Source organism: Scylla paramamosain, chromosome 18 (genome assembly GCF_035594125.1).
Source record: "Scylla paramamosain isolate STU-SP2022 chromosome 18, ASM3559412v1, whole genome shotgun sequence".
Taxonomy (NCBI): Eukaryota; Metazoa; Arthropoda; class Malacostraca; order Decapoda; family Portunidae; genus Scylla; species Scylla paramamosain.
In genome coordinates this window covers 11,529,650-11,552,149 of record NC_087168.1, presented here as the reverse complement: position 1 = coordinate 11,552,149, position 22,500 = coordinate 11,529,650, and the positions used below count along the sequence as shown (strand labels likewise).

The 22,500-nt window shown below is 43.9% G+C and overlaps 1 protein-coding gene and 1 long non-coding RNA gene across 2 annotated transcripts in view; both read left to right on the top strand.

Moving 5' to 3' along the window:
- Positions 1–18,020, top strand: part of LOC135109099 (putative neural-cadherin 2) — an 82,238-nt gene extending 64,218 nt beyond the window's left edge. Inside the window, exons 4-31 of the mRNA XM_064020159.1 lie at positions 69–233; positions 2,628–2,765; positions 4,833–5,010; positions 5,147–5,380; positions 5,482–5,645; positions 5,936–6,091; positions 6,363–6,539; positions 7,108–7,296; positions 7,488–7,701; positions 7,822–8,030; positions 8,224–8,384; positions 8,558–8,720; positions 8,841–9,026; positions 9,598–9,893; positions 10,284–10,665; positions 10,874–11,155; positions 11,346–11,446; positions 11,708–11,869; positions 12,269–12,460; positions 12,545–12,723; positions 12,831–13,020; positions 13,130–13,239; positions 13,389–13,517; positions 13,672–13,875; positions 14,070–14,279; positions 14,364–14,501; positions 16,217–16,463; positions 17,177–18,020. Of these exons, the coding sequence (XP_063876229.1) occupies positions 69–233; positions 2,628–2,765; positions 4,833–5,010; positions 5,147–5,380; positions 5,482–5,645; positions 5,936–6,091; positions 6,363–6,539; positions 7,108–7,296; positions 7,488–7,701; positions 7,822–8,030; positions 8,224–8,384; positions 8,558–8,720; positions 8,841–9,026; positions 9,598–9,893; positions 10,284–10,665; positions 10,874–11,155; positions 11,346–11,446; positions 11,708–11,869; positions 12,269–12,460; positions 12,545–12,723; positions 12,831–13,020; positions 13,130–13,239; positions 13,389–13,517; positions 13,672–13,875; positions 14,070–14,279; positions 14,364–14,371 (4,779 nt within the window). The 3' untranslated portion in view covers positions 14,372–14,501; positions 16,217–16,463; positions 17,177–18,020. The remainder of the gene's footprint in view (positions 1–68; positions 234–2,627; positions 2,766–4,832; positions 5,011–5,146; positions 5,381–5,481; positions 5,646–5,935; positions 6,092–6,362; positions 6,540–7,107; positions 7,297–7,487; positions 7,702–7,821; positions 8,031–8,223; positions 8,385–8,557; positions 8,721–8,840; positions 9,027–9,597; positions 9,894–10,283; positions 10,666–10,873; positions 11,156–11,345; positions 11,447–11,707; positions 11,870–12,268; positions 12,461–12,544; positions 12,724–12,830; positions 13,021–13,129; positions 13,240–13,388; positions 13,518–13,671; positions 13,876–14,069; positions 14,280–14,363; positions 14,502–16,216; positions 16,464–17,176) is intronic.
- A 1,066-nt stretch (positions 18,021–19,086) lies between these two features.
- The window catches only part of LOC135109103 (uncharacterized), a 67,345-nt gene continuing 63,931 nt past the window's right edge, over positions 19,087–22,500 (top strand). The window contains exon 1 of the long non-coding RNA XR_010272578.1: positions 19,087–19,548. This is a non-coding gene — a long non-coding RNA (uncharacterized LOC135109103). The remainder of the gene's footprint in view (positions 19,549–22,500) is intronic.

Sequence of the window (22,500 nt, the reverse complement as noted above, 5' to 3'; positions counted from 1 at the left end):
TCGCAGACGTATAGTGGCCATTTCCAATACTATATATATTTTCTCCCACCTCCCGCTCTTTCTCTCAGTACGAGCTAGTGGTGGAGGCTGTGGCGGGCGAGGCAAGGACCGAGACGCGGGTGCTGGTGAAGGTAGACGATCAGAACGACCACGCGCCGGTGTTCCTGCGGGCCCTGCACGAGACCCAGATCACCGAGGAGGACAACAGACACCTGCCCAAAGTCATACTCAAGGTAAAAGACCGATACGGATCGTGGCTATCGCGGGATGTATAACTAGTACAAACGTTTATTTATTTATTTTTTCTTATGGCACACCAGAAGAAGTGGAATACATCGGAAAAAAATGTGTTGGCCTAACTAGACACCTCAACGAGAGAGAGAGAGAGAAGGAGAGAGAGAGGAAGAGAGAGATGAGAGAGAGAGAGAGAGAGAGAGAGGAGAGAGAGAGAGAGAGAGAGAAAAATACTTATATAAACAGACAAATATCATATTCTACTAAGCCACGGCAACAAAATCTAGGTACTTCATTACGTTATTCAATATCTGAAATTCGTAAATATATGTCCACTAAAATTTGCATAAAAAACATCATTACATATTTTGCACCCAGTAATTGAGATTTAAATATTAAAGTTGTTGTTCTAAATAAAGTTTTCAAAGAGTGACGGAGTGTGACGAGCACTCACGCATTTTCTGCTTCATTTCGAAATTCCTTTCTTTTGTAGCGTGTTTTGCAGATGACATGGTTTATCGCTAGTATCCAAAGCATTTTTCAAACGAATATTTAGGTCACCAAAATCTTGTTAGCGATGATTTTTTAATATTGGATTATCATATTTATCTATAACCATAAGACCTGCTTCTAATGACCACCTTAGGATCCCAATAATAATAATGTCTATTTAAATATACACGACCATGGAAAGAAAATATAACAAAGCATATTTCGCTTTCGTCAAACCGGGGAAACGTAAATGAAACGTGCTGTCAGGTTCACACTGCCTCTCGGAGATACGGCACTGAAAGGCTGGTTAGTATCTCATTTCGTAAGTCCGAGGAGTGGCATTTAATGTGGAAAGCCTAGCGTCGCTGCGAAACAATGCGTACACTATAACAGAGAGCAAAGCTTAATACGGAACATTCCGAAGGTATCATCGCCCACAACAGGACATACATGCCTACATAAACCATTAAAAGACGAACATCTGTGTGGGATTCAGCGTACAGGTGTTCGCAGCTTGAAATACCCTTACTATCAAGATACACATGCGAGTAAATGACGACATTCATTTAGAAAGTTTCTAATGTATTGAGAGAGGCAAAGCCGCATTACACCTACAGTACAGATCAGAAGAAAAAAAAAAAAGGGGGTGGGCTCAAAACGCTATAGCAGCAGCTGAAGTGAAAGGTTTTCTCCCAGTGCTCGACCCGCCGCACATCGTCATTAGTTTCATACTTTTTTTTCACCCTTTACTTTATTTTCATTTCTTTCTCTTTCATTTTCTTTCTTCTTCCTCGTCCTCTTTTTCCTCCTCCCCCTCCTCCTATTTTCCTCCTCTTCCTCCTCCACGGCAACGTCTTCATGTCTTTTTTTTCTTCTTCACTCTTTTCTATCCCCTAAGTTTAGGGAAAATGATTATCCCTTTAAGTCTATTAATGAAAGGAGCAAAATTCCTGCGCCTATCAAGCTACACAACTCCGCTATGAAAAGAGACTCTAAACCTTTCAAGCCATAACACTGCGATTTTTTCCAGCGTAGCGGAATCAGTGTCGTGGCTCGTCATGTCTGGTCGACGCAAATCACCAGCCGTGAAAAGTACGAGAACGAGAAGAGTTAGACCAGGGAAAGGGACGCGACCTCGTTGTACCCTCTGGACCCCAATGCCTCCTTCTTTATCAGTGCTACATCTGGAGAACCCGAAGAAAAGGAGGTGTAGAACGAGGGTGTAAATTAGTCTATACGGATGGTGGTGTTGCCTCTCAAAGGTCGTGTCAGTATTGAGCTAGGGGGTCGGTGGTGGTGGTGGTGGTGGTGGTGGTTACTCTTGGATTGCGTTCTTAGTTTGCAGTTGTAAGGGATGAACATGGGGTGTGGACAAGGGGTGTGGAATATGGTGGGGTGCCTTGGATGAGAGCAGCGTGCAGACGTTTGAGGCAAGGGTTAAATAACAATATGTAGATCAGGATGAACATGTCAACTGTACTGTTTGTATTCTCTAATAAATCCTGGAAGACTTTGTTTTTCCATCTTACTACTTGAGCTACTTAGAGTATCGAGAAGTAAATGATACAGAGACGCCTAAGGTAAGGGTGGTGCATGAGGATGAAAGTGTGAATGGTACTGGTTGTGTTCATTATGGTAAACTCAGGAAACCCCTGCTTTTTCTCTTTCAATCTTCCTATGATTTCAACTACATACAGAGAGAAGCACTGAGCACCTCTGGGGCCAAATCTGCGTGCACATATTGATTTCTTCTGCTAAACATTTTTTGAAGCGATGGTTAAAGGAACTTTAATTTCTTTTCCTTTTTTTACAGTCTCCTTTGTCCTCTACTGTTGTTTTCCGCACTCTCTTCCATAATCGCTCAAAGTTTGCACTTTTTACACCATTCCGTTTTTCCACAGCAAGTGACGGCGGTGGACGGGGACGCGGGTCGGTTCGGCAAGCTCGCTTACACCATCTCCGGGGACGGCATGTTCACCAACGGGTCGCGGCCTTGCTTCTCCGTGGACGCCGCTTCGGGGACCGTGCTGCTCCTCAGGGTGAGTGTGTGCTGAGGGGATAACTGAAGTGGAATACAAGAATGCCGAATGCCAGGAACACTATCGTAACAGTGGCGTGATGTCGCTACACTGAATCTTTCGTTCTGAAAACAGTACTGAATATATATACATACATATATATATATATATATATATATATATATATATATATATATATATATATATATATATATATATATATATATATATATATATATATATATATATATATATATATATATATATATATATATATATATATATATATATATATATATATATATATATATATATATATATATATATATATATATATATATATATATATATGTATATATATATATATATATATATATATATATATATATATATATATATATATATATATATATATATATATATATATATATATATATATATATATATATATATATATATATATATATATATATATATATATATATATATATATATATATATATATATATATATATAATATTATATTATATATAGTGAGGCAGATGTCTCTGTTCATTGAATTTAGTGATGGCAACATTCATAAGCTGTCAAGTGTGTGAACTATAAAGTATGCCCATGGGAGAACAACGGAGTCTGCATCCACTAGTTTAGTTGTTAATAACTTGAGAACCAAATATTTATGAAGTCTTCGATGTTCCTCTACCTACAGTACCTACTGAGAGTACGTCTTAAAATTTAATACATACAACATTGCTACATGGTAACTGCGCTCCTTATTAATATGATCCATGGGAAATAAAAAAAAAAAATTCTTATCAAAATATTAAGTTGATTGAATGTATATAGTGAAGCACCACTACATCAAATATTTCAAATGTTGCAGTCTCATATCAAACACATGATATACTTATATATATATATATATATATATATATATATATATATATATATATATATATATATATATATATATATATATATATATATATATATATATATTTTTTTTTTTTTTTTATTGAACTAAACCCTTGCTGTTTGATGAGTGTTATGTTGCTGATACTCTCACCCTCATGGCCAGACAAGCCCTCCATCTCCCACCGCTACAAACCCCATTCAGGAAGCAGGGGCAGACCCGCAGCGAGGCACATACTTCGTGATCCCTATCAGGAGGGTATTCACTCTCCCGAGCTTTTCAACCCCAATATATATTGCCTCACATTCTCTCTCTCTCTCTCTCTCTCTCTCTCTCTCTCTCTCTCTCTCTCTCTCTCTCTCTCTCTCTCTCTCTCTCTCTCTCTCTCTCTCTCTCTCTCTCTCTCTCTCTCCGATCAGAAAAGAAACCAATTACATCACGCACAGGTCAATCTGAGACTGCCATCACCTCCGGCATTTGTCTCCCTTTATCCAATCCCAGTCATATAAAGATCTCCTTATATCTTCCACCTTTTCCACCTCGTCCTAAATCTCTTTTTTTCTTGCCCCTTGGTGTCACTGCTGGAAGACAATAGATTTATTTTGGCATCTTCGATGTCTTTGAGACCTTTGAGATCGAAAACATGCAGAAATAAAGTCAAGAAGAATATATTAATTTTCCATTTCTGTGTTCCGTACTTATAAACTTTACTAATTTTGTACAATAAAAAACTGTAATACAGGATGCCAAGAGAAATGTCCATATTAAAGTTTTAGGCTAAAGTGTTCCTTACATCTGCAAACTTTTAAAATAACTGACAATCTACCCCTGTAAAATAAATTCCAAAGAACGTAAGCGTCCTTTTCCACCCACACTCCCTTTTCTAACAACACCACTTTCATGCAACCTTCAACCTTTCTACCACGGCTCCTCTTGACAGACATTCCTCGCCTCTACAGCACCTCTTCCTATTTATTTTTCACCTCCCGCCTACAAGAAATCCTCTTTTCCTAAGATTTCCCTCACCATTCAATACTCTTCTAATCATTTCTCTCTCTCTCTCTCTCTCTCTCTCTCTCTCTCTCTCTCTCTCTCTCTCTCTGTCTCTCTCTCTCTCTCTCTCTCGTAGCAGTACACAGCTCATATTTCCGCCTACAGCTGCCTCTTCCCCGCAGCCCCTGGACCGCGACCCTCCCCACGGGCGGCCTCAGTGGCGCTTGCGGGTGACGGCCACGGACGGTGAGCTTGAGGCGCACACCGACATCCGTGTTAACCTTAAGGACGCCAATGACAACGCGCCCTTTTTCCCCTCCCGCACCACCACCGCCACCGTCTCCGAGGACACACCCCTCGGTAACATGAACGCACACCAATCATGCATCGTGGGCGAAACAACGACTGCAATAATAAGTTTGCTACTGTCATTCCATCAATATTTACTACTGAAGAGAAATACTAATACTTTTTTTTTCATAACGGCGTATGGCAGGGTCGTTAGTGACGCGCGTGGAGGCCACGGACTACGATGACCCTGAGGAGGGAGACAACGCCAAGGTGACGTTCTCGCTGGAGAAGAACGCGATCGACGAGTCGAGCGGCCGTCCCATCTTCGCGATCGACAGCGAGCTGGGCGTCATCACCACGGCGCTGTGCTGCCTCGACCGGGAGAAGACCCAGCGCTACGTCATTCAAGTGGTGGCGACCGACGGCGGCGGCCTCAAGGGTGAGTGTGAGGGAAACGCCCAAGTCAGTGTTCTTTTTTCCCTTCTGCCATGAACCTCGGTTCTCCCTACCCCCCTCACGCCGAGCTGCCGCCTTCCCCAGGAACGGGAACGGTGGTGGTGGACGTGGACGACGTGAACGACGTGCCTCCGAGATTCTCGCGGCCCGAGTGGACGCTGGACGTGTCTGAGAGCCTCGACCCCGACAACGTGCTGGCCACACTCACCGTCGTGGACCAAGACGTCACCAACGACTTCGCCTACAGGGTCAGTCCCACATCTTTACTCTCAACAAATCCTTTCTCTCCGTTTTTTAACATTTTCCTTTCTAAAATGCGTATAAACGTGCAGATGCTCCGGCACAATATAACTCTGCATAATTATTGGGCTATCAAGCAGACATTTGCTAAAATGGAGTAAGAAAATTTCCATTAAGTACAGTAATATAGTCAGTGAGAATATTGGAAGCATCTCGAACACACGGGTGTGTAATTGAGATTATACTTGTACATATTACTTTGCTCTTTGATTTTCTAACGTGTGAGGTGTTGATGCAGGTGGTGCCGGGCAGCGGGCGAGGATGGCAAATGTTCCGCGTGAAGGCCGCGACTGGATCCCTGCCCGGCGGAAACCTGAGGTCGGTGGAGTCACTTGACTACGAGGATCCCGACCACCGGCAGGGCTTCCACTTCAACGTTCAGGTGACAGACATGGTGAGTGTGTGGTGAGAGAGAGAGAGAGAGAGAGAGAGAGAGAGAGAGAGAGAGAGAGAGAGAGAGAGAGAGAGAGAGAGAGAGAGAGAGAGAGAGAGAGAGAGAGAGAGAGAGAGAGAGAGAGAGAGAGAGAGAGAGAGAGAGAGAGAGAGAGAGAGAGAGAGAGAGAGAGAGAGAGAGAGAGAGACTATATCCAAAATGTTAATGGATATAATAAATAAATGAATAAATAGATTTGAACTCTCGCAGTACCGTCGTGTCACACTTACAGGGGGAGGCTGGGTGGGAGCGGAAGGATCACGTGTCCGAGACAAGGGTGAGGCTCAATGTGGTTGACGAGAACGACAACGACCCTGTGTTTAGTGAGGACGTCATCCACTTAACTCTCCCCGAGGACACTCCGCGGGGCTCCCTCCTCGCCTCCTTCACCGCCCTCGATCCGGATATTGTGAGCTTCATAGGTCACCAATAATGCCTATAATTTGGATTTCAAGAACTAACCTGTTTTATCCAAAGGAGCTCTTGCTTTGTTGCGGCACGCTTGATGACGTCACCAAGTGTGATGCTGAGCTGTTGAGACATGACAAGATACCTCTTATAATATCATTAAATGATTAATACATTATCAGTTATCTTGTAATGAACTATATAAATAAGAATGTTTGTCTGTTTGGCATTTCATTTCCAGACACTTTGCTGGCAGTTGGGCTTCGGACAGACATTTATAACACACACACACACACACACACACACACACACACACACACACACACACACACACACACACACACACACACAAAGACGCGTTTCTACAACCAGTGAACGTCTCAGTATCAGAAAGCTGCCAGGATTCACTATTAGGTGAAACCTTGTGACAGTTGTGACAACACGCCGTAAAGTCCACTGTAGCATATCATTACACATCTTCCACTCAGGGATTAAAAAAACACAGGCAGGTCATCTGGATATCAACAAAGGAAGGTTCCCGAGCCAGCCCGTCCATTTGTCTCCCTCAGGGTGGCGATAGCCGTGTTCAGTACCAGGTGGCTTCAGCCAGCGACCCTGGCCACAAATTTGAAGTGGACGAGACCGGGGCACTTCACCTGGTGGGAGGGATGGATCGGGAAGCCACGGACACCCATAGGGTGATGGTGTGGGCGGTGGACGACGGGGTGCCGCCCAGGACGGCCACCGCTACCCTGGCAGTAAGTAAATCATGCACACGAGAAGTTCACCTAATGACTATGACCTTGCTGATGCACTGAATCAGTGCTAAAAATAGGAGCAAATGCATGCCCCACTTTTTAAATTTTTTCGTTAGTTTACCAAAACCTTTCACTATAAATTATTAGGGTACCCTTATACCGTTATGCAACCTGATACTGATTCTCAACAGATCAACGTGACAGACGTGAACGACAACCCGCCGTTCCTGTCTGAGCCTCGCGAGGTGCAGGTGACGGAGAACAGCGAGGCACAGCTGGTGGCGCGGGTCAAGCTGGGTGACCCCGACGACTGGCGGCAGGGTCACGGGCCCCCTTTCACCATCTCCCTGGACCCCCGCGCGCCGCCCCACGTCACCGACAGCGTCAGAGTCACGCTGGACAGGAGTGAGTCGCGCCAACACTCTGTACACTTGGCTACACTTTTTTTTCAGTGGTGCTGCACCTCCGCCTCAGGAGGGAGCGAGACTCGCCTCCATGGCTGATGCCTTCCTGTGTTTGGTGCAGGAGGGGACGACGGGCGGGGCGTGGGCGTGGTGTGGACGCGGGCGGCGCTGGACCGAGAGGAACGTCCCGTCCTGCTGGTGCCCCTGGTGGTGGGCGACGCCGGGTGGCCGTCCCTCACCGCCACCGTCACCCTCACCCTGCACGTGGCCGACGTCAACGACAACCCCATGGCGCCCGCCGCCAAGACCGTCACCGTGCACACCATGCAGGTCTGCTTCTCTACCCCATCATATTTTTGGTATTAATCTTCCGATACTCTTCTACCATTACTTTGCATATGATTCATTGTCAACTTATAATTAACTTCAGTGCATTCACATATACAGTTCCTTGAAAAATTATACACACACACCCACAAAGTCATGAATAGACTTCCCTGTCTTAAGTGAATGTTGTCTTCAGCGGCAGGGAACGACGGTGCCCCTGGGACGCGTGTACGTACAAGACCCGGACGACTGGGACGCTGCGGCCAAATCCTACGCCTGGAGACAGCCCAAGGCTGGCTTCTTTCTCGACACCTCCAGTGGTCACCTCACCATGGCACCCTCCACCCCAGACGGACGGTAAGGATATATGTTTTCCTTATAAAGTGTTGGCAGACATGTTAAATATCTTGCTGGTACTACAGTTATGACGAGATCCTTTCATAAATGATGCACAAAATATAATCATATTCCCAAAGGACTACATTAGCTAACGTATAACGTAAGTTATTACATTTCCTCTTTGCCAACAGATATGACCTTGGCTTTATAGTGAGCGACAAAAGCCATAATCAGAGTGACGTGGAGGCAAATGTTACTGTTCAAGTCAGATGTCTGCAACCCAACCACCTTCTTTATTCCACGCCCCTCACACTGCCCATCAACGCTGACACTGTTGTAAGGCACAGGGGTGTGGTGAGTGTCATGCACGAGGACCTGTGACAGGGTTTACTATTGTGGATTCATAATTTCACGATACAACCAACTTTCCTTATTACTAGAGCTACGGGAATCAATTACATAACTTTTCTTCAGGAAGAAACCTCCATCTTAACTCGAATACTGGCTGCCGTGCAGGAGTGGGTGGGAACGAAACACAGAGATGTTCAAGTACTGTCAGTGGAGCCGATCGAAGAAGAAAAAATTCAAACTACACGTGTGTGGCTGTCAGCTGTGGGAATCATGAACTTTGACCACATTTTGTTATATCACAAAAATGAGGTGAGAAAGAAACTATATCTGCATGTAGTACAGTCGACTGCACGTACATATGCATACTGTACTTTATATATATATATATATATATATATATATATATATATATATATATATATATATATATATATATATATATATATATATATATATATATATATATATATATATATATATATATATATATATATATATATATATATATATATATATATATATATATATATATATATGGTATGGCCATTTTGGGAGCAGGAAGACCGAGTTTGTAGAGTAACTTTATGTGAGTGAAATTAAGGGTATTGATAGGAGAGGAAGGCCGCTTTAAAGATGGAAGGGTGAGGTAAAGGAGTTCATGTGTAAAGAGATGGTAACAGAGGCCAAGTGCTTGGATAGGGAAAGTGGAGCTTCTATCGAGGACATCATCTTGTGAGACGCTCTGAGAGGAATTATTGCAGTGATGCTATATCACAACCATCAATGTCTTATCATATATTACTTATCTTCCAGTGTACTTCTTGTGCATGTGTATAATATGCAGTACTATGTTGTATGAGGTCTTCCTGACCCTCTACAGCTGAGTGCAGCAATAGGAATCACCGTGCAGGACGTGGGCACGGTCACATGCCGGGAAAACATTACTCCCTCGCTAGACGCCGTGGCGGAGGAGAGGTGTGTGGGCGGCTGCTGGGTGGGGCTTGCTGACGACTTCAGTGTGGTAGACGCCAACTCTTCCGCGGTGGTGGGGCCGCGGGTGGTGGTGCGCGGCCCCTGTGGCTGTACCAGCTCCACCACGCCGGTTCAAATCAGATCCTGCGCGCCTAATACCTGCCTCAACGGCGGCAGGTGCCTCAGTACCTCTTCGGGCACTCGGTGAGGATAACAAGCACGAGGAACATTACCAGTGTGACGCAATGGGATAAGGTTACAGCATCGAGCTCCTTTGCCGTAAAGGATACAGTGGAACATACTGCAGACTACAGGAAATCAGTGTTTTGGCCTGAACTGGTCGCCGCAGGCAAAACTGAGACGTTAATTCACTTCTATGACCACCACCATTGTACAGTACTTACGTACTATACAGTTTCAACAATAAGATTTTAACCTCATGTGCGAACATCATATTGTCAATACAGACGATATTGGCTGTGAATTGTTTCATGGAAAGATTCCACATCATTGTTAGTTGTATCCCAACAAAAAGAGTGTCATAAATATTCTCTTTCTTATCAGTCAAAATCATCTTTTCCTCATCACTTTCAGATGTATATGTCCTTATGGCACGTGGGGACCGCGCTGTAAGATGCTCTCCAGATACTTCAAGGGTAAAGGAGGTGGGCAGGAAGCTGGTGCTACAGAAACCTCAGAGGAAGCGTGGGCGTGGGTGCCTCCCATCCCACCCTGCACTGAGGTGTACGTGAGTCTGGAAATGTTGAGCACGACGGAGTCAGCTGCACTGCTCTACTCCGGTCCGGAACAGAACACCGAGCCAAGCAAACGTGACCTGCTGCTGCTGGAGCTGCGTCAGGGGCAGCCGGTGCTGCTACTGGACCTAGGTGGCGGCCCCGTCACTCTCACCCTTAACTCCTCCTCCTCCCTGGCTGACAACACGTGGCACAGGATAGACCTCATCTGGAAGGACGAGGTGAGGTGCACTAGGTTCACCGACCCATAGGGTGTCCTTGTCCCCTTATTCTGAAGCATCTGGAGAACGCAAATGCTCACGTGGGCGAGCGCGCGCATGCACGCACGCACGCACGCACGCACGCACGCACACACACACACACACACACACACACACACACACACACACACACACACACACACACACATTAATTTTATCCTGCCCGCAGCTCGTGGAGATGGTCGTGGACCTGTGTGTGGGCGGCAGCTGGAACGAGCCGCTGACGTCTTTTCCGGCCGTCCACAACACGTCCACTCCAGTCCTCCCTGATGTCCACGCGTGTCGAGGCACCGCTACCCTGCCGCGAAAAGCCCGTGTACTCAACACAGGCGGGATGCTTCAAGTAGGCGGCTTGGCACACCCTCTGCCGGCTCTCCTCGTGGGAAGGGATGAAGCTCCCATTCCGCTACACTTTCGTGGGTGCATAAAAAATCTCAGAGTCAACGGGGAGGTGAGTCAAGATGTCGCTCAAGTACAGTTTGTGCGGCTCCCAAAAAAAGCTGCGCTGGGAACCAAGTGACTCCACTTGAGTTGATGACAATATAGTGATGATGAATAAACTGTCCACAACCATAAGAATATCTAACACGAAGGAAAAATATTTCTAACTTTTTTATGTGTTGCATCCACCACCACTGCAGCTGGTGGACCTGGGTGGCAAGATACTCAGCAGAGGCAGCTCTCCAGGTTGTGCTGCTGCGGACTGCCTTGCCAATCAACTCCACTGCGGCCCGCATGGCAGGTCAGTGTATTAAAGGACCACATCAGTCTTCACTTGATCAAGAAAAGTCGGCTGCAATAAACCCTCTGCCACTCCTGCTCCATATATTCACTAGTGACAGGTGTCACATACCTGATGAAGGCTGTTGTTTTCCAGTTACTGGTTAAACTTCCTCAAAACTAAACCTTGATGAGCCACCCACTTGACCTGCCCTGCTGTGATTTTAAGTCTAACGGTAAGGATAAGCAAACTGCGTCTACATGATTTTCTGAAACGTTACAGATGTCAGGGATCACCGGGGTCCCTGCGGTGTGAGTGCCAGCCAGGGTGGGGCGGCCCGGGCTGTGCCTCGCCCACCACGCCCACCACCTTTCTTCCCAACAGCTACGTCAAGCTGGCCCTCTCCTTCTCACCGCTGGCCTACACCACCTCCATCACCCTCAGGTAGGCGTGGACACCTTCATGAGGCTCAGTGCTACAGCTGCCGATGTGGCAAGCTGAGTAAGGGAGAAGGAAGAGCTTTCGATGAACTCCGCACTGTGTGGAGTTCACAATCTGTTTTTGAGAATACATAATAACAGACCGAAGTATAGACGTAATGAAGGAGGAAAGGACGACAGTAGTACGTGTAGCTGCTGTCTCTCCTAACATTTGATTTCTCACGGCATCATCATTCATGTTAACCAGCCTCACGTTAGTAATCAATTAGCACATTCCTTCTCTCTTTATCTCATTCAGTCCGCCCATATATCAGATAACTGCCCTGCAATGAGATATTCTGCAAATACATCCACACTTGCTACATCCTCGCTGTTCAATCCTGTCAACACCTCCTGCTGGCAGGTTCCGCACCCTGAGGAGGAGAGGCGAGCTGGTGGTGCTGTCATCACAACACGGGCGGGACAGTTGGTCTATGCAACTGGTGGACGGCCGCCTGTGTGCAGTGTTGCATCTCCATCCTCGACCCCAAGCTTCACTGTGCCTCACAAAAGCTGCCCTCACCGATGGCCGATGGCACTCCGTCTCCGCCACCAGGTAAGACGCTCTGTGTCATCAAGTACTGCATTCTAATAAATAGTCCACAGAGTGATGGTGAGAGATGACGGTCCTGCATTACAGGTACGGTTCGGCAACCTTCCTAGAAGTGGACGACGGGGACGGCGACCTGTACAACGCCTCGCTGGTGCTGGAGGGAGAGCAGCTGTTGGATGTGGACAAGCAGGAGGGCGTCCGTGTGGGCGGGTCTCCATACTTCCAGGAGAAAGGAGTTCTTAAAATACACAACGATTATTTTGATGGTAAGAATTTTCCTGAAGATAATCTTGACATCGTACATTCCTTGCGTTAGCAGCTATAGTGTGCTAAAGCACACACCATTGAGAAGTCTGACTCATCTCGATTTCAGGCTGCATCGATGATCTGCGCATCTCAGATCGTAGCGCACCGCTAGCACCGGCTGTCAACAGCACACCCTGGGGCCAAGCGAGCGTCTTCAAGGGTGTGGAGCAAGGCTGTGTCGCCCCCTCGTCATGCACCAATGTGTCTTGCAGACCACCACTCTCCTGCACAGATACCTGGAGGTCCTACCACTGCGGGTGGGTATCCACTATCTCGCTGTAGTTTGTGTGATCACATCTCATTGGTGTGTTATGTCTGTCTGTAGCCATTTTGTGGAGTATGAATAATAAAAGATCGCTACCACAGATGTGGGGAGGGCCGCGTGCTGAGAAGGGGCCGCATGATGTGCGAGGACGAAGATGAGTGTGTGTGGCAACCTTGCCTGAACGGAGGCTCCTGCTTCAACACTCAGCCAGGTGATGTTCAGGCCCAGTGAACGGCAACCAAAACTAACAGTCATTAGTGGATTATATCTTGCTATTTTGCGTCTTTATCATTAAATTTAACGTAGGCGTAAAATTTTTTTTTTTTACGTATATTATAATGGTGGACGACAAACACCCAGGCTACGTGTGCTCCTGCCCGGCGGGGTTCAGTGGACAGCACTGCCAGCTGTCTGACGTGGGCCAGACCTCCCTCAAGCTGCCCGTGGGCGTCCTGGTCACCATCGTCGTGTGGTGCATTTTTCTCGTGTGTGAGTAGCTCGTTCAGGGCGAAGAAGCTCCTCCTGATCCTTAATTACTTTCTCGGGGTTTCTGTTTACGTTAATTGATGAACTTACATCGTGGCATTGACAAAACTCGAAAATTAACAAAAATGTACAGTACGATCCACTCCCTTTCTGTCAGTGCTGGTGTGTGCTTTCCTGCTCCACCAACACCGCCGCAGTGCACTACGCAGGGGAATGACAGACACTAAGGATAATGCCGTGGACTGCAAGGACCAGGTGGCAGCGCCGTGCAGTCACACACCCAACCTGTTGGAGATGCAGCTGCTCAAGCCACCCAGAGCCAATGGCCAGCCTGCCTGGACCAGGAACCCCAACATTGCAGGTAAGTATTGTGTATTAATGGCTTGAGTTCAAGGATGTATCGAATGTCACTATATATTCCTGCACTTACAGAGCATCTCTGTAGTTCACATAACATAATTACATGGAGTTCATGTCGTTTTTACTCCATCTCTCACTGCGAAGTGATGAGTGCAATAGCCTCAACCCCAGTCTTTGCTCCACTTCTTGCCGCAGACGTGGACGTGCTGCAGGTGGATGTAGTGTTACCTGCCAACACAAGGGAAGAGGACGGCAGCCGCGTTTCCCCGTCGTCCTATGGAGGATGCAACCGTCAGGATTCGCTCAGCAGGAGGGCAAGCAAGAGCAGTACCGTACTTGACCCAAATGATCTGAAAAACTACGAGTACGAGGGTGAATGTGCCTTCCCTGGATCACTCACTACCCGTAAGTTAGGCAGCCTGGGGCACAACTCTGATAACTGTTGTGTGTATTCGGTCCCGAATATTGCATCTAATGCATTGGTTTCAGGTGCGTGACGGTAAATAGGCAGAAACAGGAGGTGCTCAGGGTGACCATGACTCATCTCTGCGCCGCCCCGCTACGGGGATCACATGCACTTTCTCGCCGAGCGTCGCGGTTCTTCCTCCCTGGTCGTCTTACCGGAAGGTGAGACATTAACGAAACCTTTTCTTCGCTTCGTGCATCTCTGTAGTCGCCATTATTTAATCATAAATTATTCCTACTATTTTTATCAAATATCTATCATAATAATAGATACAAATCTAGATTTGTAACTGCACACCAAAATCTCTTTTTAGAGATTTTGGTGAAACTTTTGCTGTTGCCTTGGACATATCAAAAGTTTTTGATAGAGTCTGGCACAAAGCTTTGATTTCCAAACTACCCTCCCACAGCTTCTATCCTTCTCTCTGTAACTTCATCTCAAGTTTCCTTTCTGACCGTTCTATTGCTGCTGTGGTAGACGGTCACTGTTCTTCTCCTAAATCTATTAACAATGGTGTTCCTCAGGGTTCTGTCCTGTCACCCACTCTCTTCTTATTATTCATTAATGATTTTCTAAACCAAACTTCTTGTCCTATCCACTCCTATGCTGATGATACCATCCTGGACTTTTCCACATCTTTTCATAGACGTCCAACCCTTCAGGAAGTAAACATTTCACGCAGGGAAGCCACAGAACGCTTGACTTCTGATCTTTCTAAAATTTCTGATTGGGGCAGAGCAAACTTGGTATTGTTCAATGCCTCAAAAACCCAATTCTTCCATCTATCAACTCGACACAACCTTCCAGACAGGTATCCCCTCTTCTTCAATGACAGTCAACTGTCCCCCTCTTCTACACTGAACATCCTCGGTCTGTCCTTTACTTATAATCTGAACTGGAAACTTTACATCTCATCTCTAGCTAAAACAGCTTCTATGAAGTTTGGTGTTCTGAGACGTCTCCGCCAGTTTTTCTCACCCCCCCAGCTGCTAACTCTGTACAAGGGCCTTATCCGTCCATGTATGGAGTATGCTTCACATGTCTGGGGGGGTTCCACTCATACTGCTCTTCTAGACATGATGGAATCAAAAGCTTTTCGTCTCATCAACTCCTCTCCTCTAACTTACTGTCTTCAGCCTCTCTCTCATCGCCGTTATGTTGCATCTCTAGCTGTCTTCTACCGCTATTTTCATGCTAACTGCTCTTCTGATCTTGCTAACTGCATGCCTCCCCTCCTCCCGCGGCCTCGCTGCACAAGGCTTTCTTCTTTCTCTCACCCTTATTCTGTCCACCTCTCTAACGCAAGAGTTAACTAGTATTCTCAGTCATTCATCCCTTTCTCTGGTAAACTCTGGAACTCCCTGTCTGCTTCTGCATTTCCACCTTCCTATGACTTGAATTCCTTCAAGAGGGAGGTTTCAAGACACTTATCCTTCAATTTTTGACTACCGCTTTGGACCCTTTTTATGGGACTGGCATTTCAGTGGGCATTTTTTTTTTATCGGATTTTTTTTTTTGCCCTTGGTCAGTGTCCCTCCTACATAAAAAAAAAAAAAAAAAATCCAGAATTGCTTGTTAAAAACGAAGAAAATATTTCTTCACGACGTTCTGCACCATAGAGGTTGGAAGCAGGAAGCCTCTCGTTGATGATGAGCTGGCACAAGAGCAGCTCTCCACGTGTTTACTTTTATTTCTGCTGACAAAACAAAATGTTCTAGAGTCGTGCCTGCTGCCTTCCTCGCTTGAAAGGGGGATGGTACTGCGTCGATGGTAATGTGAATGTTTTATGTAAATATAAATTTGAATTAATCATAGGCTTAAGTTGTTTGTTGTGATCAGCATGCCTTGATTAACATTGTTATTCCCTCTGCTGAAGGTAACCCCACGTGGCTGGTAGGCTCAACAGAGGTGAGCTACAGACACTCCCGAACTGCTGCCGATTAGACGTCTCCGCCAGAACGCTTTGTGAAGGACCTGAATATCCCTCGGGATGTTGATGATGTTCTAATAAATACATTAAGGAGGAGGGAGTGGGATGGGAGTTACTTCTGTTGCAAGAAATGAGTTCGCCGCTTGCGCCTCCGACGGAGTTGGTTCTCTGGAATGTTGTACTGGTTAGACAGGTGTGTAGATTGTGGTGGTTAGAAAACACAGGATGGAACAGATAATTATTTCTCTAACAGTCTTATTGAAAGAAGAAGACAATTGTTGGTCGAAACGTTAGAAAAAAAATGTATTTCTTTGTGTTTTCCTCTTTGGAATGTCTTGGCGATCAACAGTCAAGTGGACCTTACGTCCTGAAGGAAAGTTTTCACTGGCTAAATAATCAACTAATTACTCCCCCAGCATATTTTCCAAGTCTGGAAGAGTAGGTGCCAATCACTATTGAACACGTTAACCTGGTTGAGGCTAGGTTAGGTTAGGTTTAGTTTGGGTTAAGTTACATGTTTCACATTACTGTAATTTTCTGTGGGGAATCACAACAAGAATATTTCCAAGAATATCCTGTGGCTAGTCTCGTCACTGGCGAGAGCATACACTCCCACAGACTTCGAAAAAATGCCTCCCAACAGAGAACATTTTTGTAAGATGCACTTGAACATTTAACAAATGAATAACTAGAACACAGTTATGTACGCATACTTAGGACGAAAATTTTTCATTAAAAAATGTATTCATATATAGTGAATGAGGTCAGCTTTCGTTACACTGAGGAAAAGTATTTTCTTTTCTACTCTTGGAGTATCGATCAATTAAAAAAAAAAAAGTAATAATATCTGAACCTACACTTTCCAGGCTGAAAGTTTCAATAACGATCATTTTGCCTCGTTCGCAGAGCCTTAGCGCCGCCGTGAGAGACAGCCTGACAGCCTGAGCTGTCAACCCTGACAGCCTGACAAGGTGGCGGGGAGTGGCAAGTGGCTGCTCACCACCTTTACTTTCGTCCAACACAGTGAAGCACCATGCCCTCCAAGCACCACGAGAACGCCGGTGTTGCAGTGGAATAGACTTGTGGCCGTCACACTTAGTAGAGTCCCGTTGAGTTCAAACAATTATATTTCCCTAAGACTTTTGTACTTTCTCCATGATAACTAAACATATCCCTTATTTTTTATGTTCAAGGCAGCATCATGAAAACAATGTGAAAATAATCATAACAGATTTGGCGTACCCAAAAGATCTAAGAAAAGTCTGATAAGTGAGGCTCCTTCCAGGCGAAGCTTTCCCTGGCGTTGTGTCAAGTATGGTTCCAGTACCGCAAACAGCCAGTGCTCCGTCTTGCAGTCAAGTGGTATGATTATGTGATGGAAGACAAAGGACTTTGTTTCGTCTAGAATGAACACAAACTACAGACAGTTCACACAACGCCATGATGGTTGATATCTTAACACAAAGCACTCTGGGTGAGGAGGCAGCCGTTCACCTGCCCCTTGGCACGGCCTTTCTGCACCACGCATCTTAACTAATTTCTATGGGCTTACTGACGCGTGCTGGAACGTGTATTCAGCATGGACAGTTAGTTTTGATATTATATTTTTTCTTACAAATCTTATATGTACGTGAGAGTATTTCAAGTGTCTGTGTGAAATTTGTATGCCGTCATGTATGTGCATCCTTCTTGGCTTGTGCTGCTGAGAAGGGAATGGTACAAAGCTGGGAACCTGCATATAATACATTAATAACGTATTGTTTTATTCTTGCCTTACTCTTCACCCTCGAGAAAAACCTTACTGCGGAGATGTTGGTGTTTGTCACTTGCAAACAGCTGTATTGGAGGGTACAGGAATACCTTGGTAAGGACAGGAAAAGCTTGATATTTCCTTCAGCTCACGGTCTCCTTATATATATATATATATATATATATATATATATATATATATATATATATATATATATATATATATATATATATATATATATATATATATATATATATATATATATATATAAATTTTTTTTTTTCATACTGAGAAGCACTGATTTTTTTTATTTATTTATACTTTCAAACAGCCACATCAGGACGAATGGATGTTCCCATCTTTCTCTTGTAAGAGAACCTCTTAATGTTTTCGATGTCACTTTATTAAAAGGAAAAAAAAAACATTGTAAAATGTTGAAAATAATAAGCGCATCATAGATGTTACGTGAGGTTCATATATATTGCTGATGCTGAAAATATCTTACAATACAACAATCAAGCGAAGAATTTCAGTGTAATGTTCGCAGTTTTTACGCTCAAAACATTAAATAGCCTTTGAGTTACTCTGTAACAGTTTCTGATCAAGAGATGATGATGAGTTGTTCCGTGATAACATTTTAACGACAATATGATTTCACTAAGTATGACTGGCAAGTTCAACGTAAGAACATATATTTGCCCACGTATAATTTTTTTTTCTTATTGTATGAAATTATATAATAGAGACTTCAGACTAGAATCATAAGCTCTATGCGCGTCAGCAATCTGATGAACAAAGGATGTGAGAAAGGGATGTCGAATCTAAATATTATAGGTTGATGTACTCTAATACAAGCACACGGTTGCTTGGAGGTATCTCAGCTTCCTGTTCATGCAAAGAAACAAAGAAAAGCCGGTAAAATGAAGTATAAAACTACAGGAACAGGTCAATCTGAAAAAAAAAAAAGGTGGTGGGGGGGAGAGGGGGAGGAGCAGGGGCTGCTTGGCGGGTGCGAGAAGTGTGCCGCCTCTCTCACCACCTCACTCTTCTGCTCTCCACCGCGCGGTGTACATCCTTGCCCCACACGTGCCCTCTCCCCCGCGCCACTCCCTCAGCTCCAAAAGGAAAGTTTCAAGGATTGTAGAGGCCAGTCTGTAGGTCTTTCTGATTTGAATTATTGAGATAAGCAGTTTGTACAATTTGCCGGGAAGATAAAACATGTCAAGAAAACTAAAGTGAAATAACAAACTGAACACTCAACAGACACATGGATAATCCTGCTTAGTATTCTGAACTGGCGCAGATTTCATCTATTTAGTGAAACCCAAGTGAAAATAATAATTATTTTCTTTTTCACGACCACCTCGCCGCTCGCTGCTTCCAGCGCCGCCAGGCAGGGGCTAGTCAAACGTTCCTCGACCCTCCCTCACCAGGCAGGGAAAACACAAGTTATTCAGGACACACCAGCACCGCCACCGCCGCCACCACTGTACCATCCTGCGGCGTTACCCATAACCGGACGAAAGAGGTGAGTTTTATTCATACACATAAGAATTCCAGATACGTTATAAACTTATTCTGAACAACTAAGTTAATTTTCCGTTGTGTATACGTTGGCATATGTACTGTACGTACATATGGCAAATCGAAAATTTTTGAACAAAGCTAAAAAGTGTTTATAATGTGTCCTCTAGTAATTTTCTCTAAAATCACGTTCATGAATGATCCAGCAAGGCATCAAGAACCGTCCTGCATATAAATTTGGTGATCAATATAAGAATTCATGAGAAATAAGACAAGGATCGAATCAAGGGTGTATGTTAGATAAAGTATTGCCCTGACGCTCGGTTCCCTTTCTTGGAACTTAAACCCTGTGATGGATAAAAATCAGTTATATTTCATGACTCAAGACCTGACAACCATAGTTCGCTTTTAACTCTATATCGATAAATCCAAAAAGAAGAAACACCTGGGTGAGCTCTTCACTGACTGCACCAGCCGGGATTGGAGCAAATGAGCTAAGATGGATAGGGGGACCAAAAAACACTTAGCAAACGCAACTCTACGATACAATACAATACGATAAGATTTGCGTCCACTATCGGAAGACAAGAGAGTAAAAAAAAGACAATTCGAGAAATCTCTTATATATATATATATATATATATATATATATATATATATATATATATATATATATATATATATATATATATATATATATATATATATATATATATATATATATATATATATATATATATATATATATATATATATATAATTTCTCTACAAAATTTGTGTTACATTAATGAAAGTGACAGACTGATGTGCGGCTTTACCCACTTCACAACACAAGTGTCAGCCTAATTCGCCCCTCCCCCCCCCCGCCGCAGAGCACGGTAGACCCAGCTGGCGGACCTGTTGCTCCTAATCAGCCTCAAGGAAAGGTAAATTCTCCTGGGAGCCCGCCTTTCACCGGCAATATTACTAGACAGAGTTGTGATATTGTCATCTTAAAAATTACTTTCCAGAAACGTAAAGTGACTTAGAACAAGCACACTAACACAGAAACAATAAAAAGGAAGCAACATATTACGGGAAATATAAGAGAGAGAGAGAGAGAGAGAGAGAGAGAGAGAGAGAGAGAGAGAGAGAGAGAGAGAGAGAGAGAGAGAGAGAGAGAGAGAGTTTAAGGCACTATCTGACTAATTATGCATATCTCTTCCAATTATAAAAAGTCTCCCTTAAGCCTTCTTAATGTTTACAAGCGCCTTAGCTGCTGCGACTCCATTAACTGTCTCGCATGCAAAGGAGGTGCCTCAAAACTTGCCCTTGTAATATTCATATATTTCCTGATAAAACAACGTATATTAAGATTGAAAAGACGTCAATATAATATCATCTATTAATGCATGTTTCTATTTCTGCGAATACTCTCTCTCTCTCTCTCTCTCTCTCTCTCTCTCTCTCTCTCTCTCTCTCTCTCTCTCTCTCTCTCTCTCTCTCTCATTTTATACATTTGACGAGTACATCAAGGCGGGAGGAGGAGGGGAAGGGCTCGAGTGACAAGCAGGCTGCCGGATGAGGAAAGAAGGATAAAGACAATGGCGGGAGTGAAGGCGGCGAGCAATGAAAGTAAAATAATAAAAGAGGGATCTAAAACTGAAGGAAAAGAAATATAAGGGAAGGGAATATCCCGAAGGCAGGAGAGATGAAAACATTAAAATAACATTCAATTATAACACAATTAGGTATAACGCATATTTTTTCAAGCTTATGGAGTTGAAGAATCCGACATGTAAAATGTAAATTCTTGATAGCAAAACTTGTTGAGAGGAACACGAGACGTACATTAAACAGAAAGGCAAAACTAATATTTTAAGATTTAGCAAACTCTTAAGACGAGGAAATGTCCTGAATCCAAAAGAGAAATGAAATTTACGGTTTACGTCAGGAACAGGAAAATGAGAGTGAAAAATGGGCTTGCACCATCTCTCTCTCTCTCTCTCTCTCTCTCTCTCTCTCTCTCTCTCTCTCTCTCTCTCTCTCTCTCTCTCTCTCTCTCTCTCTCTCTCTCTCTTTCTTTCTTTGTCTTTCTTATCCACTCACTTTTACATTGAAATACAAAGGATATTCTAGCGTCAGTTACAAAAGTCTATTGTCATATACGTTCATTTCGTTGCTAAATCGCTGACTCGCTACCTCGATCCCCTCACACTCAGAAGATCCCTAGAAAAAAATATATATATAAGTGCCTTTTCATTACTGGCAGGAAAAAAAAAAAATCTCTTTTGACGCACACAATTACTGCATTACTCGAAAACCAACGCCTAAATTCAGTGAGCCCTTTTTTTTTTTTTTTTTAAGGGGAATTTTTTCCTCAGAAAGTATTTCTTTCTCAGTGAGTCTTTTTAAATTCTCAGTAGACTTATTTCTCCCTTTTTGTTGTCCTAGGCCAGTGGCCTCTTACATATATATATATATATATATATATATATATATATATATATATATATATATATATATATATATATATATATATATATATATATATATATATATATATATATATATATATCTTTTAGAGATTTTGGTGAAACTTTTGCTGTTGCCTTGGACATATCAAAAGCCTTTGATAGAGTCTGGCACAAAGCTTTGATTTCCAAACTACCCTCCTACGGTTTCTATCCTTCTCTCTGTAAGTTCATCTCAAGTTTCCTTTCTGACCGTTCTATTGCTGCTGTGGTAGACGGTCACTGTTCTTCTCCTAAATCTATTAACAGTGGTGTTCCTCAGGGTTCTGTCCTGTCACCCACTCTCTTATTATTCATTAATGATCTTCTAAACCAAACTTCTTGTCCTATCCACTCCTATGCTGATGATACCACCCTGCACTTTTCCACGTCTTTTCATAGACGTTCAACCCTTCAGGAGGTAAACATATCACGCAGGGAAGCCACAGAACGGCTGACTTCTG